Source organism: Gobio gobio (assembly GCF_949357685.1).
Source record: "Gobio gobio genome assembly, chromosome: 7".
NCBI lineage: Eukaryota > Metazoa > Chordata > Actinopteri > Cypriniformes > Gobionidae > Gobio > Gobio gobio.
This window is the reverse complement of record NC_137103.1, coordinates 22,449,377-22,468,104: the sequence shown is the minus strand read 5'-3', so window position 1 is coordinate 22,468,104 and position 18,728 is coordinate 22,449,377. Positions and strand designations below refer to the sequence as shown.

Sequence of the window (18,728 nt, the reverse complement as noted above, 5' to 3'; positions counted from 1 at the left end):
CAGTGCTGATTGGTTGCTAGCATAGAATTTTATCTGGTCAGGGATTTATTTTGAACGGCGATCAATGGATAATGACGCTTTTGTCTTCCCTTTAGTTTTAGTGTACGATAATATGCTCGATTCACACTGCTATTCTTAGGCTTTTCCGCATCGCTGTTCTTTTCTCCTGAGTGTCTTTCTCACTGCTTTATCATTTTAGATTTACTTGAGTTTCTAATTTTCCAATCTCCTTCCCCGCTGTTTTTTTTTGTGCGGCGTAATTCAGTGTGCTTTGATTAGATCACACGCTGCTCTTTCTCCCTCGCTCTGTAAAGGATAAAAGGATTACGGTAACATTCCAGTGTGATAATGAATCGGGACACTGCTGGTCACATGACACAGTAAGTTTCCACTACTCGGCTGTAAACATCATGAATCTTTCAGACAGAGAGAGAGAGAGAGAGAGATAGAGGGAGATAAAGTCTACGGACACTTTATCCTCACAGAACATTTTAGCTCCTAGACAGCAGCTTGTGTTGACTTAGGATTAAATGACCCAGACATTTGTGACATTGCTTGTGTTTAGACTGGGGGAAAAATTGCTCAGATTCTCCTGGTGTAGTGAATATTGTTTTGACTACATGAAATTAAGCATATAGCCTCCTGATAGGTGTAACATTGGTGTTGTTGAGAGTGGTTTCCCTTTTAGAAAACATAGTCTTCTTTATTATTGGTAAGGCCCCGATATACTTCAAGCAAAATCGGAAAACAAACTTGTGTGACATAATTTCAAACAAAATCAGGCCAAAATTAAGTTGTTGTTTTTTTGGAGGTCATTGGAGTTCGAAACAGCTTGCCAAAGGGAACTTTCTGGAAAATGTTGCTTCTCTGGTAAACACCTTCGAACTACCATTGGTCTGTGGCGAATACTTAATAGGTAGGTGTGGCTCAGCGGCTCCACCTTCTTAGACACAGAAAACTTGTCCAGTTCATTTCTTCTGTTCAGTCCGTCAAGGTCAGACGCAAGTAAAACATGAACGCACAAGAGAGCTGCTTTATAGTAGAAACTGATGTAATTGTGGCACTGTTTTTTTTTCATGTTCAATAATGTAAAGCTGCTTGCCTTAAAGCAATTAATTGTATGAAAGGGAATTTAAAGAGCACCTATTATGCAAAATTCACTTTGAACATAAATGTGTGCATGTGTGTGTAAAAATGCAGTGTGTGTACACAACCACCCTATATTGGTAAAAATCCACCTACTCCTTTTTTTAATCCCCATAAATAAGCAGTGTCTCAGAACAAGCCGTTTGCAGATTCCTGGGAATGTGATGTCATATTTCACAGGCCCCGCCCACGAGTGTTAATGGACACTGCCGTATTCGCAAAGACCCCGCCCTCAGAGTGCTGTACACAGTTCACCATGTTTATCTCCTCGCCAGAGCATTAACAGCAGCACTCAAGTAAGAAATGTGTTCTTAATAAAGCTACTAAAGTTATTCAGTCAAGAGCAGTGAGTGATTTTCTGTTTATCTTTTGTTGTTTGATTCGTATTAACAGCAGATATAGCAGTAGGTACTGTATATTACACTGCTTTCACTTTAGTAACATTACACAGATCTAATATACACACAGGATTTCTGTACTTGCTGCATAAGTGCACAGACATAACCAACTGTGTTCATGTGAACTTTGTGTGTTTCTTACATAACATTGTGTGCATTTGACAGTTTAATTGCAATAACACATGAAGGATAACTAGTCTAGTTTAGCCTATTCATGGACGCACCGACATCCCGCTCTGTGCGCATGTGTCGGGTGTGTGTGTGCTCAAGTTGAGAGTGATAAGACTTTAAAACGCATGCAGATGATAATATTTCCTGATGATGAAGAACTGCAATGTCACATGAGCGTATCTGCGATATACTGTAGATGATCATCAAAACAAACAGATGTATCATGTTTCAGTTTTCATTTGTGTGTTCACGAGCTGTGAAGACTCCGCCCTCTGGGGCCGGGAGCAGCAGCTCATTTGCATTTAAAGGAGACACACAAAAAACAGCTCATTTTTCTCAAATCCCTAAAATTGGCATTTTCAAAATAGCATATTAAATGATATATCAGGATTTTTGATCTGAAACTTCACAGACACACTCTGGGGACACCTGAGACTTATATTACATCTTGTAAAAAGGGGCATAGCTGGTGCAAGCATATCCACATCAGATGCTTTCTTAACTGCTGTTTTCTTACCGGTGTCATTTTTTTAATTTTGTTATGAGAGGAAAGCGCACAACACCAATCTACATATTAATCTAAATTCTGCTATTAGCAGTGTGGGTGATGTCAGGATGTTCGCAGTATCTACGTCTTTAACAATGTCAAAATGAATAGTATTTGGACAAAACTGGAGGTTCTTAATTACTTGAAGCCCATTTTAATTGTAATTCTGTTTCCTCCATAGTAACACATGTGCCTGGTATAACTCATAAAAGAATAGTTTTTTTTATTTTATTCTAATTATAACATTTCTTTAAATATCTTCTAATTGTCAGAGTCAGTAGTCTTGTATGCAGTGCTCTGACATGTAGCGCAGTTGAGCCTGGGGAGACCCGAGTTCGAGTCCCGCCTCGGGGACCTTTCCCGATCACGATAAAGCAATATCTTCAAATTAAAACAAAAGTATACTGTAATACATTAAACAATATTAAATAAAAGGGGGAAAATCTTTATTTTTAATTTTCAGGACAATCATCCACAACCTCAAATAAGATGACTCTATATAAACTATATGAACTAATTCGAGAACATGCAAGTTAAAAGAAAATATTCAGTAATTGAAAATTGTTAAAGCAACTTTTACTATGCATAAAAAATGCAAATACTGCTCGACCCACTCCGAGTGGGATTCGAACCGGGGTCTCTCGAGTGGGAGGCGGAGGCACTAACAAGGACTCAAGGGAGTGAGGTTTACACACACAGCTCTTCCCCTAAATCTCACTCCCATCCGGGTCACGGCACCAAATCAAACCAGTCCTACTCGACCTGCTCCGAGCGGGATTCGAACTGGGGTCTCTGGCTGGCACGCTAACAAGGGCCCTAAAGATGCAGCCTCTAGTGTGCCTTTTGAGGCCAGGGGAGTGAGATTTACACGCACAGCTTTTACTGGCCTATATTACATTCACCCCCCTAAACCTCAATCCCATCCAGGTCACGGCACCAAATGTAACCGGTCCTACTTGACCCACTCCGAGCGGGACTCGATCCAGCGTCTGCAGTAGATATACTTAAATATACTAGTAGAACATGTGTATGATGTAGCATTTTAGTTGTTATTATTCCTGGCAAGCTCTGATTTCTGAGTGACGTGCAGAGACGGCAATGTGGCTATTATTTGCCGCTGTGCTCATTTCATTCATAGTGTTTGGACACATTCCCTTCACACACTCATTATTGCATAGTGATTTTAGAGGTTAATGTATAATATTGTGCTGTCCCCTGGCTCAGCTGTGATCCAGCAAACACGAGGAATGACTATGTCTTGCGAATATTTTTTTCTATTATTCAGTAGAATTAATTTTGAAGCCATTATCCGTGCCAATAGGTATTCTGCTTCGGGCACATCGCTACCAACACTATACTGCTGGTCACGTATTTCAAACATCTTTTTACCCCCAAGAGAAAAACTAAAAATAACTTAGCCTGTAGTCACGCATGTCATCTGATCATTTGCATAAAGTAAAACTTTTCTCAACGTTGTCACCACAAATGGTCCTTGCGAGACATATGCTTTGCATAATTTCAGTTAATCTGTGGTGTCTGTTCTCACATTCCCATGCTGTTTTTTCTGCGAGCATCTGGATGACATAGTGTCCTGTGCACTGTTTGTTTTTGTTAAGAGTGCGTACGTGTGTGTGTTAGCATCACAATAAGGCTGCATTGAGCCGGGCAGGGTGAGTGGCTGCCGATGGGATGCAGGCAGACGAAGGCCAGACGATTGTGATGGAAATTTTGGGATTTTCGAGCGAGAGGCTGTCTGATACGGAGGTCAAGTTTCATGGCCTTTCGTGGGGGATGCTCTGTCAGCATTGTGTGTGCTTTATGACATTCAAGCTGTTTGTGTGTGTGTGTGTGTGTGTGTGTGTGTGTGTGTGTGTGTGTGTTTGTGTGTTTGTGTGTTTGTGTGTGTGTGTGTGTGTGTGTGTGTGTGTGTGTGTGTGTGTGTGTGTGTGTGTGTGTGTGTGTGTGTGTGTGTGTGTGTGTGTGTGTGTGTGTGTGTGTGTGTGTGTGTGTGTGTGTGTGTGTGTGTGTGTGTGCTCACTCACTCGTATTTCTATATAAAAAAAAAAAACATGTGTAATGCATGTCCTAAAGAAGATCTGATTGTTTATCTTCCTCTACTAGGATTTATTCATGACCCAGTCACATTATGATCATAAAAATGTCAGCATTATTGATATTCAAACCTCCATTTATGATCAGTATGAGTTTGATGTTGTCTTTTGATTCACTGCCTCAAAAACAAGAACAAATCTGAAGGCACCAGAGAAACCAGACAGACATTTTGACAAATATATACAAATGTTAATGTGAGAACAAATACTGTAAAAATCTACTTAAAAAATTGTTTTCTAACGCAGAACATTTGTGTGAAATGCTTTGTAATTTATAATGTATTACTTTATAATTGCCTTTACTGTCACTTTTGATCAATTTAATGTCCTTGCTTAGTAAAAATATATATTAAAAATGTATAGTGACCCCAAACATTTGAAGATGTATATGAGAAAAGCTATTAAAAGCTATTATTCGTATGTTCTAAGGCAAATAATAGGTGTGAAATTTTCCTAAATACTTAATATTATGTTGACAGAAAATCATTTTGAATATTTAGTGAAAATCTGATACATTTCCCAGCTCTATCAGGCATTCACTTATCATTCTGTTTGCACTGCCCTCAGCAAACAGTGGACGAATCACTACAAACAATTTTCCACTTGGTGCCATGTGCCAGTCTTTGTCCAAGTGCACTGCACATGTGTGTTGGTTTTCTGTTGACTTGTGGGTAAATAAAGAAGTGAGACCTTGGATAAATGCGGCTTTGTGTTTGCTTGTGATGTGGAGTCATGTGTACCCTCCATCCAGCACGTCTCTTCCAAGGACGCCTTGACTTCCCGAGGCCAAAAAAGAGCCTGCGAGTCACAAAGAACCCATTCACGACCTCCCGCGCCTAGCCTACATCAAGCCATTCATGAGCGTGTGTGAGGGGAAAGGGAAAGTTATTATATTTTTGAATGGGTGTATGTTTTGCACACGTGTGACGTGCGATCAGTTAAGTTCTTGGAGGATTTGACTCTTTGTATACTGTGTTTTTCTTCTGTCATCATGCTAGCCACCCTGTGTCTTGGTCTTTATGAATGAATTGTGGTGTGATAGTCTCTGGTCCAGCACTAATGAATATGACAGGCTTATTTATCACGTTTTAGCTCAGGCCTCAGGACAAACTACTCATCCGACTTCAAAAGCAATACAGCATGCTCACTGCACACACAGACTCACAAACCAATACATGGACCTGAGTTAGAGTAGACGGCAGGTTTAATTTGATGCAAATGAAAACGAGGCAGTAAGGGATGGAATTATTTGTTAGATGGTCCTTAAAGGGATAGAAAAAGAAACATTCTGTCATCATGTATTCATCCTCATGTTCAAACCTGTATGATTTTCTTTATTTTTAGGAACACAAAAGAAGGTATTTTGAAGAATGTTGTTTTTGTCCATGTACCAACTCATAATGTAAGAAGTATTACATTTATTATTGTAGTAAAATGTTCATAATGTAATAATTTTCTCAAAACATAATAAAATCTTGAGTTTATCATGTAATACAAATGTTTACATTATGATATGTTTTGGTGAGTTTATAATGTAATAAACTTGTCATATTTTCAATATTGTAATAGATTTTAAAACATAAAAAGTATTCCCTTACAGTAAATTTTTTAAAATCAAAATCCAGTCTTAAACTACCTGTGTTATGCAACAGATTTAAATATTCATGCTATAATAATAATAGTAATAATGAATATTTAAATGTTGCATTTTGCAGGTAGTTTAAGACTGGCTTTAGATTATTAAAAATGGACTTTAAGGGAATATTAATATTTTTTGTTTTAAAAACTATTACAATAATGAAAATATAACTTTTGTTGGCGATTTTTATTTCCTCATAATGTAAAAATTGTTACATTATGAGCTCAAGATTTTATTGCATTGAGAAAATTATTACATTGGGAATATTTTATTATAATAATAATAATGTAATACTTATTACATTATGTGCAGTTTTTACATTATGCGCAGTTATTACATTATGAGTTACCACAGTCCATTTAAAATAGTCAATGCCCAATATTACATGGGACCCAGGTGGCATTCATTGTATGCTCAAAATAGTTGTCCATTGCCCCAAAATAATTATTTTTAATTTATTATCCCAAACATATATAGAAATAGTCCCTTATGCTCATCAAGGCTGCATTTATTTTATCAAAATACAGTCAAATTGTCAAATATATTATTACAATTTAAAATATGCGTTTTCTATGTTATTATTTTAAAAATATAATTTTTTCCTGTGATGTCAAAACTGAATTTCCATTACTCCAGTCTTCAGTGTCACATGATTCCTCAGAAATCATTCTAATATGATTATTTGCTTCTCAATAAACATTTTTTCATTATTATCAAGATTAAAAACAGATTGGCTGCAATCTGGAAAGCATCTGTTGTGTACAAACATCTAATAAACTTTTTTTTTTCTTTTTTTTTTTTTTAAAGCAGTGTTACATACATTTGTAAATGGTAAACATCTTCATTTTGTCAAATGTGTATGTATCAGGAAACATTTTTGAGATGTATTGCAGATGAACAATGGCTTAAAAATGCATTTAGATGACAACGCACGTCACAAATAGACACCCATGTGATGTACGTGTTCTGTCAGGAAGTAGATGAGAAAATAAGAATCAAATACAGGCTTTTTATCTTGCTTTCCATATACATTATATACATTGTAATGCATACATCAGATTTCCTATTGCAATTTGCATGTGTTAAATGTGTCTTCTCAATCTGAAAAGATCTTCATGAGATGAACCACCAATTGACTCTGCTTTCCCATTTCATCTGGTTTATTTGTTCTACGTAAACACTTGTGTGATTATTTATTTGCTTTCACCTAGTGAGAGGCTTAATGGATAACAGCTGGGAACAGGAAAACCTGCAATAATGCACTGATTTACATAAGGCTCTCTCTGTACCTTCCCTCTTTTTCTCTAGTACGCCCAGCTCCAGTACTTTGAGAGGTGAAGCAGTTTGATTTATGCATTAATATGCATGCTCATACACAAGCACAGTCTCTGCTTTTTTCTTTTCCTGACAGCGGTTCTTATCGCCATAATAATGCTCAAATAAGAGGTGATGGTCTGTTGTCACTGTTACTGTTTTATTGTGGCTATTTACTGTGAGTATGAGGTAGATCTCCCCCATCTCATAACCCCAATTCGGAGCTTAACTACCAGGCATTTTGACCCTGTTGAGTTCATATGACTCAATCCCCAAAGGCCCTACAAACTGTGAGGGCATCGATAATTTTCATATTCATATACACAAGGTCTTTGGTTTCCCCTGGCTCCCTTCATGGTTGATGACTCCTGTGGGATGCCGTAGGTCTTGGTCATACGGAGGAAGGGTTAGGGGAAGTTCAGAAGCACCAGGCTGCTGTAAATCACATTGAAAGGGAGACGCTGAGTTAATTTGGCTTGAGGCTTAAAGCAAGTGTTTCACTGAGTCTATTGAGAAGCCCACCCCCGTACCACAATGCACTGCATCTCTGACTTCTCCCACCCTCCCATCTGTTCACCATGTGCCACCTGACTAGAGTATGAGAACTCTGCTCATTGGAATCGGAGGGGAAATTGTGTGATCATTATTATTATTTTTTTTGCCAGTTTTTGCTCTCGCTCCAAGATCGCTTGCATCACGAAGCAAGCCTGACACAATAATGACCCATAAAGCAGCTGCATGCCAGAAAGTATTCACCACATGTTAAACCGTGTTAATAAGCCATTAGCAAGCAGAATGAAAGATCAAATCTGTGAAATATTTTTTGAAAGACATTAAAATGCAGAATGTTTTGCGAACGTGATTGATTAAGGCAACTAAAAATTGGTTTGGGGAAATATGTCTAGAGAAATATGTAAATAATTCCTTTCACAAATGAAAAATGGTGTGTAATATGGCATGATATCATGATATAATGCATGCTTATTGCATTATATGCATGGTCAAAAGAATTTACAATAATAATATCATCACAGTATCTATTGAAAGACTAAGTTAAATTCAGGGTACAGTGTCTCACTTCCGTCTGTCATCTTCTCCGACGTGATTTTGTGTGGCAGAAGTTTTCTTTTTCTTCCGTTTTATGACGGCTGGCCTAGACTCTAAAAAAAAAAGATGGACGACATGTGTCCACTTCCTTCCACTGTAGAAACATGAAGAATGACCAGAAACGGTAATTGCCGATTACATCATTTGGAGCCTGAGTCAACCGCCCGAGTTTCACAGCATCAAATAACTAAAGAAAACCAAACATATTGGAAAAACAAATACTTGATCATATGTCAGCATGATAAGAACTAGCTAAAATTACAGAAACAAATTATTTGAAGTGCAATTTATTTTTTAATTTTTTTTAGAAGTTTGGCTCTTGTCCCGCTAGATTACATGGAGAGGGCGGGGTTTATGACCTACACTGCAGCCAGCAACCAGGGGGCATTCGAAATGTTCTGGCTTCTCTTTTTAGGGCATGCGCAGCACACTTAGTGGCCACCAGCGTTAAAGTGCCGCCAACTACTGTCAACCAGATAGTAACCGCTGGAGTCGTTATTCTATTATCACACAGTGGTGGCCAAAATTATTAGAACACCTGACAGATCTGAAAATATTGACCTTTTTTGCCTCCAAAACATTTTCATATTGTTCATGAAACATGCAGATGGTTGCTCTGACCATCATATATCAGATGAAGTGAGTCATACTGTTTTTATCCACTTTTACTGTAATATTTGGTATGTCCACCTTTTGCAACAATTGCAGCAGAACATCTCTCTGGCATATATCAATATATTTCCTCTGAGAACTTCAACACTAATGATATGAAAGACCGCCTGGGCATCTTCTTGATGGGTGTTTGAGCATTACCTTGTCTATGTCCTGTGTGCTTTCTTTGTATTTTATGTTTTCTTCCTTGTTATTTGTTTTCTTTGTTTGGAAAGCACTTTGCGCAACAGCAGTTGCATTAAATGTACTATATAAATAAAGAAAATGAAAAATGAAATTATATCCCATGCCGTCTGGAACTGAAGCCAAAGGCTTTCCTTTGAATGTACAATAGATCTGCCCAGTTTATTTTCCAACTCGCCCCAAATGTGCTTGATGGGGTTGAGGTCCGGACTTTGAAGGGGCTAGTCCATCATTTTCAATGTTCCAGCAGATTCCTTCAATCACAGGTAGTTCCGGCAATAGTTAGAAGAATGCTTCGGGTCATTGTCCTCTTGGAAAAGGAATCCAGGCCCAATAAGACGACTCCCAGATGCCAAGTGCTCTAATAATTCTGGCCACCACTATATGTGTAGTATTAACATGATATCAGTGTTCCATTTTTAAATACAGTGACACTTAGTGAGTAATATCACTCTTCTCAGATATGTAATATATACCCAAATTCATACTAATACTAATTAGGAGTGTCGCGCTATACCGGTATTGACGATTTTTCATAAGGATAATGTATATTTATAATGCAACGCCAATCGACATAGACTTTATCCCTGTATATAATACTATAAAATATAATTTATTTTTAATTTCTATTTGACTCTTATTTTTTTTTTTCAAGATTTTCTTTTGATATCGCAATATATATCATCATGAATTCTTTTGGCCATGATAACCGTGTAGTGAAAAATCTGATATTGTGACAGCCCTAATGCTAATGCATCACCCTTGCCCTTGTACGGCAATTGTGCAAACATTTAACATCTTGTATCCAGAAGTTCATAATATAAAAAAATGACAGATAACCCTTTATTTTAATGTGACGTTGTTTTGGAATATTATTAGCATTAGCATGAATGCACTTCCTTTGTGAATTCCTTCAGTATCGTTGATTTATTAAACACCGTTCCCTTGCGCCAGATGTTCATAATGCATAATCCAAATGCACCAACACACACACACACGTGTTTGAGGGGTGTGTCTACAGCTTACCCCGGCACAGCGCAGATGCTTGATCCCTCTACTCCAGAACAATGCAGCAAAGCTCTCCAAGTTTGACCTTTCTTTGTGAATGGTTGCCTTGCCAACAGCCAAGATGCTGAGAGGTCATCCAGACTCTGAAACCCTTTGCCCCTCGATTTGCATCTCTTGTTGGATTCTCCCATGGGAGAGAAATTTATTGAGGATTGAGCACTGCCTTTTATAGCTTAAACTCAGTAGCCTTAGATGGTTATTGCATTTGAGAATTGCAGAAATAGCCCTATTAAACGGGTCAACAAGAAGTGCTGATGGTCCATGCAGGCGACATTCCAGTACAGGCATTAGTGACCATCCTGCAATAACACAGCAGTAATAGGTACAAAGAGCACAGTATGCAGCACAGTATGTGGATGACAGTGATGTTCTGTGGGTTTGTGGTGCAGATACAGAGAGCTGGTGGACACTATCCTCACCGACAAGAAGAAAGTATCTGCAGAGGAGAAGTGCCGCCACATTCTGCAGCATTGTAAACTCCAGGGCTGGCAGGTGAGTTTCCAAAGATATCTACAGAGCTTTAGGGATCGAGTTTCTAAGGGACAGAGATGCTAGTGAAGTGAAATGAAGGTAGGCAACTTAATTGTGTTGTAAAATACCTTATTTTGAGCAAATTCAGAGACGGCATCACATGTATCCTTTGCTTAGAAAGCAATCCTAGAATACATTGACAATATCATTAAAATCCGAAATGGTGGACAGGACCAATTTTTGATCCATATCTTTATCTTAAACTTGTATTTCATTTAATAAAGACAAGTATAGAGAGATTGGTGTAATGTACTATTTTACTCTACTTTTATGTGCGCTATGTATTCATAATGTGTATTGCAGCATTAGCTTAGCAACATGCTAACATCAAATTCTATTGGACTCAACTGCTTGCTGAGACTGAGGGCTATTTATGTATTTTATTTTAGTGTTTTTGTGCTTCAAATAAATTGCTTAAAAGGTTCCATAATAATCACGATGCTGACTTAGCAGTCAGGTGTCTACACGCGCACAAACATTTGCAAAGTTTACTCAATTTGTCTTATGCATGTTTTTACACTAAGATTTTAAGTAAAATCCACATAACTCTGATAATTACATGCAGAAAGTGCTTACACAAAATTAATATCTCAATTTTCAGCAAATAGTTTAGTTTGTCACTGCTTGGCACGGCATTGACATTAGCACAGTTATGTTCATTGAATAAACCAACAAACACCATAATCATCATATAACCTTCCCACAACCTAACAATAAGCTCCACACTTCAGCACAATGGTAACCGCAACAGAAACTCTTTTAAATGTGTAAAATAATGGAACATTAAACATTTACTCTCCCAATTCAGTCCTATGCAAAGCATGCTGGGAACTAAAAATACAATTAAAGGGATAGTAAATTTGCACAAATTTACTCACCCTCAAGTTGTTCCAAACCTGTACGGGTTTCTTCTGCTGAACACAAAAGAAGATATTTGGAAGAATGCTTAGTAAAAGAACTGTTTGGTGTCTGTAACCAAACAGTTTCTGGGCCCCATTGACTTTTCCATACTATGTCAATGGGGTCCATCAACTGTTTGGTTACAGACATTCTTCAAAATATCATCTTTTGTGTTCGGCAGAATAAACATTAGACATTAATAAAAACATTTATACAGGTTTGGAACAACTTGAGTGTGAGTAAATTATGACACAATTGTCATTTTAATGCAACAAAATTGATTCACCAAAAATTGACTGAACATAATAGAATTAAGTTGTAATAAAATGTTTAGCATATTGCTTTCTCATTTTAATTAAGTAAATTGAACAAGCAGCATTGTTTTCCCCCAGTGTATATAGGCAGTAGGCAACACACTCGATTTTAGAACAGAGCATTTATTTATCTTCCTTTTCTCTGTTCAGATGGGCAACAGTAAGGTTTTCTTGAGATACTGGCAGGCTGATCACCTTAATGACCGTTGCCATCAACTACACAGGAAGATTATTATCTGTCAGAAAGGTAAAGTGATCGCCACAGTGTATTCATACTTTATAATCTGTCACTCCACTCATATTCTTACTTCACTTAATCATGTGTATGTGATTCAGTGGTGCGTGGCTGGTTGGCCAGACAGCATGTGTGTCGCAGGCTCACTTCTCGGCAGCAGGACCAGTGCAGCGTCCATCGGTTCCTGCATGGAGCAGAGGACTTGGGTATGCGCGCGTACGACAGCCTGGTCATCCAAAATGCAGCTGATATTGCACGAGAAAACGACCGCCTCCGGGGTCACATCAGCGCTCCACCACTGGGTGAGCGACCAGAACCTGTGGGCAAAGAAGAAGACTCGCCGAAGAGGTGAAACTCATAGCAGAATTTTTTTTTTTTTTTTTTTTTTTTTTTTTTTACTTACCATGAACTGTTAGTGATCTTTTTTGATAACTAACGATAATTTGAAATATGCACATTCAAATTATTATGGCTAACCGTTATTTGACTAGAAGAGGCTTGGTTGACCAAAATTGTATTAGTCAGTTAGTCGCAGAAAAAAAAAACCCTCTTTGACGGACAGATTATTAACGGCAGGAAATCCAAAGATTTGCCAATCATTCATCGACCTCAAATATGGCTTATCACTTGAAACATGCAAGTAGAAAATGTACAAGTCTGCTCGCTCTAGATAAATGTGCGCTATTATTAGGCACATATCCAAGTGTTTGTGTGGAGAGTGGACTTACTGCATGACATACGGTCACTTACATTTAACTTAAAATACTCCCTAATTTTTTGGTCATACAGATAAGAGTAATGCAAACTGTAAAGGGTCTACTTTTATTTCTGTAAACTCACAATAATAAAACATTATGCTTTTGTAAAACAAAGAAAAAAATCAGGATGTGCTTTCTGCTATCTCGGTCTCTATGAACTATGAGCACGTAACAAAAATGAACAGAAACTCAGTGTATACTTGCCTCACAGACATGAGAAATCTATCTATACTAGGAAATGTCAAGCGATTGTTGACCAATTCAAGTGGAAAACAAATATTCTCAGATTATGTAATCCATATGAAACGTGCATATAGGCGCATCCACTGTGGAGATGGTCAGTCGGCATCGTCGGCTTAATCTCTGCTGCAGAAAACACAAAAAACATTATCAATAAATTATTAAAATGTTTAGACAGTCTCCTTCTGTTTTCAGTCATGACACACTCAACAATTGTTTGCTGGTGTGCTGTGGCAAGCTTTATGTGGGCGTTTGAGCGCTGATTAGGCGATGCATTATATAGGCTATAGGCAATTAAAGGTTCATTAGTAGGATTTATGGTTTATTTATATAAACGCACGATTAGTCGACTAATCGCTTAAATGAACGACTACTAGTCGAATACAAACATCTTTAGTCAAAGGCAGCCCTACAATGCAGTGATTAAATTCAGGTAGCTATATGTGGTTGTCTCCTGATTAGACGTTTTGCATACAACATACATACTTTAATCATATTCATATTGGTCTCCCTTAGAGGATCTCTAACAAAAATCTTGTTTTGTCTGCTGAAATTCAATTAGATGTGGCAGTTCAGATCTGTCTGCGCTACAGCGAGACTTCCTCTTGAAGGATTATTTTAGACACTTTAACTGTCTAAAGCAGGGGTGTTCAATACTGCTCCTGGAGGGCCACTGTCCTGCACAGTTCAGCTTAAACCCCAATCAAACACACCTGAACCAGCTAATAAAGGTCTTACTAGGCATACTAGAAACTTACAGACAGGTGTGTTGAGGCAAGTTGGAGCTAAATTCTGCAGGACAGTGGCACTCCGGGACAGAGTTTGAACAATATCATTTTAATTATATTGCCATTTTGTTTGCAAAGGGAGAACAAGGGGAACCAATAAAAGCTCTCATGAATTTTTATAGGTTCCCCAAACCCAAGTGGAAAAGGCATATTTTGGAGTGTCTAATCAGACACTCCAAAATATGCCTTTGCCACTTGGGTTTGAGGAACCTATAAAAATTCATGGGAGCTTTTATTGGTTCCCCTTGTTCTCCCTTTGCAAACAAAATGGGAACAAAATGTGTCTGATATCAGAAGTGCTTGCACTTTTTAAGACATTGTTGGTGATGTGGGAATTCAGCAAAAACGAAGACTAATGTCAGTTCAGTCGTAGGTGCTATAACAGTGGCACATACATTATGTACTACCATCTGCATTAAAAAGAAAGGCACAACTCTGCAAACTATCCACGTCAAGGTCGTATCTGCAAAAAGATTCATCTATTACAATTAATAGTGTTAAATGGTACAAAATAGCATTAATTCTGATTCAATTAGCCATGGTGAAGGGGCTTTACTTGAAGACCATCCCTTACCCATTATAAAATCACAGTAAAGAGCATTTACTAGCTTGTTGCTTTATTGAAACTATTCAAACACACAGGACTTAAATGGAAATTAGGCTTGAACAATTGTCTGACACTCTGATGGGCAGCAATGGTTGCTAAGGTAATGCTAGCGTCATTGGTTAGGTGGAGCTTTGCAGTAAAATAAAAAGATTCCTTGCTATGGGAATATATTCACACAAGCATAATCAGAAACACGGGTGTATTTAGCTGGCCATTGGCATCAGAATTGTCTGTCATTCGGCATATGACCATCTGCTCTTATGGTGGGGGTGGGCTTCTTGTTTTTCAAAACATGCACACACATTCATCACATACATTCACTTTTAGCATCCCAAATGAGGGAGGTGCAAGTGATTGAGTGATGGGAGTTTCATAGCTAATCTAGATGTGGCAAACTCAATCAGTGAGTTCCATGAGTTCCATGCTGCTAATCAGAGAGAGATAAGACCCACCCCCACTCTGGGTTGCTAAAATCTCCTTAGGGTTTTAAGTCACTGTAACCCCGCACCAACCCCCTGTTCCCCGAACACCATCCACCCCAACACTCCATCCCCTTTCCTTCAAGAACAACAGATGGTAGCTCAGATTAAGGGGTAAATATCAAACAAGAGTGTGCATGTCACATTAGAGTATTACAGGAAGCTGCTTAGACTTAAACAATCAACAATGTAAATAATCTGTTCAGGCTTTAGTTCTGTATATCATGCTAATTTGTTATTGTTTTGGTATCATGAGGACAAAAGTGCACTGAAATTATGAAGTATCTGAGACTAATACTAAGGCATGCTGAAAAGCAAATCAATTCATTATTATTGGTGAATTCTACAAATAATCACGTATAATACGGAATTTAGCTTCATTCCGATTATTTTTATTTATTAATTTGGTTAATTAAGCTGCATGTTACATAATGCATAGGTTAGATTGTTTTATTTGATTGATAATTCAAGTATTTTTTTTTATCTTTATTGTTAAGGAAACGCCCATGTACTGAAATCTTAGCTCAGATATGAATGGACAGCTTGACATTGGTGTATTGATTTTATGAAGGTTGAGACTGTGATCCTCTCACACTTGGCAGCTGCTTAGCACCTTCACTACCCATCATACATTGAGACAGGACATATGCTTCTAGCATGATAGTGAGTGAATGATTGAAATAGAACATATGAATGAATAAGGATTTGCTAGATACTAGAGTAATACCAGTCGTGATGAATGACACTAGAAATCCTATTGCCACAAGCAGTTGTACCATTTAAATTTGTTGAATTATTCATCTGTTCATCCTTTTGTTTAGGGTTGTTGAAAAAATTGGGAGGGTCAATGATGTGGCAGGCCGTGGGGGGAACCGACCACTCCGGCATTTCCGCTCCAGCTCTGTGCCTCTCCCTCTGGTAATGGACAGCTTGGTACACTCCAGCATTGGGACATCAATCAAAGCAGCCCTTCAGCCTGCGCCACACTCCACTGATGAGGGGAATGGAGGGAACCTCTCCTCCCCACGAAAACAACCTCCTCCCAAACCCAAACGAGACCCAAATACACGTCTGAGTGCATCGTATGAGGCAGTAAGTGCCGGCCTGAGTATTGCACCCAAAGACAGCCCTGCTGAGGGTCAAGCCTCTCCGTCTGGAAGCCCACCAAAAACCCAGCTGTCTCCATCTGATCGTACGTATAAATATTAGCTTAAACATGCACTACATGGTATGCAAAAGTATGTGGACAACTTCTAGTATAAATTATGTACTGGCCTGCACCAAACCAAATTCAGCTGAACACCTTGGGGATGATTTGGACTCAATCACCCAATATCCCAAAATCAGGGTCTAACCTCACAACATCTAGCGGAAAACCTTCGCGGAATTGGAAGCTGGTAGAGAATACCATCTTGCAATTAAAGACAATGGTTTCAAAATGAAATGTTCACCAAGCACAATGTACTTGTGGTATTCAGATGTCCACATACTTCTGGCCATGTAGTACTGTACATGTTTTGTACAACACAGCACAAATGTCTTCATCTACCTCAATATTGAGAATTGTTCCTGGCATTCCAGTAAATGGCTTTTTCCTTTCCTTCCTAACCCATCCATCATCCAACCACGCCTCTAGCTCTCTCTAAACCACGGCCTCACAGTGATGACTACAGCACCATGAAGAAGATCCCGCCCCCTAAGCCCAAACGCAGCCCTAATACCAAACTGACAGGCTCCTATGAGGAGATCTCTGTACCCTCCCCTGTGCGCCCCACAGACATGAAACTTTTCAGCCTGGTACGAGGCGGCCACTGTTTGGGCCTCATCCAGCGAGCAGCATCAGCGGATGGCCCCCATTCTTCTGTACTAAGCCTCTACCCCTGCCAGGACGAGGAGGATGTGTATATCGAGATGGTAGGGGCCTCACGAGCCCTCAGCCTGGCTGACTCCCACAGTCCAGAGCTGAGCGAGGCGGTATACGAGGAGATGAAGTACTTCCCAGCTGACGAAGTGGGGTCAACTCAGGTGGTCAAGCCTGAAGTTGTCAATCCCACCACCACTACCCTTTCTGCCCCAGTACTGGAAGTCAAGAGGCCCGTGACCCTGATGGAGTTCTCCGGTACTCTCGGGGGAAAGCAGCCAGGCAAGGACGGGACAGCATGTGACATTCCAGCTCCATTCCCTAACCTCCTTCCACACCGTCCCCCACTTCTTGTCTTCCCTCCGTCCCCTGTCACCTGCTCACCCGCCTCGGATGAGTCCCCCCTTACACCTCTCGAGGTGAAGAAGCTGCCGGTGTTCGAGACCAACCTCAACTACACCAGCCAGGACGGGGGCAGCCCACTCTCGCCCCAGTACACCCGGCAAAGGGCTGATTCCTCACCGAGTCTTTCGGTCTTAATGCCAGACAAGTCCACGCCGCCCTTGACTCCTCCCCCTCCTCCCCCTCCGGCAGTACTTCCACCTCCCTACCGTCCCCCTTCTCATTTCCCCTTCCCCCCTGAGCCAAACTTCTTGGCCCTGACCCGTGCAGCTTCTCTGGCTAGCACCGATTCCCCCAAAGTCCCCCTTAAAATGGCACACGGTCTGGCAGAGACGCCCCCAAGCAGTTCCAAGCCTCCCTTCTCCCCAGTGAAGACCTCGCGGCCAGAGCCCCGCAGAGCTCACTCCTGCTCCTCCTCTCCTCTGCTCTTTAACCCTGCCAATGGGAGACCCCTCACTAGCCCCCTAGATGAGCTAAACACTCTATTCAGCTCAGGGCGCACCCTACTTCGCAAGTCCACCACAGGAAGAAAGATCAGAGACAGCGGTAAGTGAAAGTGTGTGTATGTATTTGGGTACATGTATTCTAAAGGTGCTGTATGTATTTCCCGTGCCATTTGTGACACCAAATGGATCTAAGAGTTCTCTGTCACTTTCCCTATAATTGAGCCAGTGTTGTCCCATGTCAGGATACTCAAACAAACAAAGCAATGTTGAAAGCGCCACTGAGAAACTGTACTTTTTGTTTAAATCAACCTACGAATTGCTTACTTGCAGTTTATAGTTGGCACGTCAAGCTGGCATAAGATTGTGTCTTAACATCAAAAGATTATGCACGACCCCTTTAAAGAGTTCTCCCAAAAATGCATTCTGTCATCACTTACCCACCCTTATGTCATTCCAAACCCGTATGACTTTCCTTCTTCTGTAGAACATGAAAATATTTTGAAGAATATATTTCTAGTTTTTGTCCATTCAGTTAAAGTGAATGAGGCCCAAAACAAATATTGAATATTGAACCCCACTGACTTTCATTGTATTGAAAAAAAAGAAAGAGATTCCTTAAAAAAAGTATTATTTTGTGTTTTGTGCTTGTGTTGGGACAACCTGTCCAACCAATCATAAATGATGACATAATTTTCACTTTTGTGCGTACAATCCTTTATAACTGTTGTATTATGTGCTTCAGACACATGAAGCACATATCTTTAATATGTCTTTAATCACATATTTTTTATAGTTCATCAAAGGAGTTTGC

The 18,728-nt window shown here is 39.4% G+C and overlaps 1 protein-coding gene across 1 annotated transcript in view; it reads left to right on the top strand.

Moving 5' to 3' along the window:
* myo16 (myosin XVI) overlaps positions 1-18,728 on the top strand; it is a gene marked incomplete at both ends in the record, with an annotated part of 227,562 nt that overhangs the window by 176,506 nt on the left and 32,328 nt on the right. Inside the window, 5 exons of the mRNA XM_079821463.1 lie at positions 10,746-10,848; positions 12,252-12,348; positions 12,438-12,684; positions 16,030-16,400; positions 16,845-18,017. Coding sequence (XP_079677589.1) covers positions 10,746-10,848; positions 12,252-12,348; positions 12,438-12,684; positions 16,030-16,400; positions 16,845-18,017 — 1,991 coding nt within the window. The remainder of the gene's footprint in view (positions 1-10,745; positions 10,849-12,251; positions 12,349-12,437; positions 12,685-16,029; positions 16,401-16,844; positions 18,018-18,728) is intronic.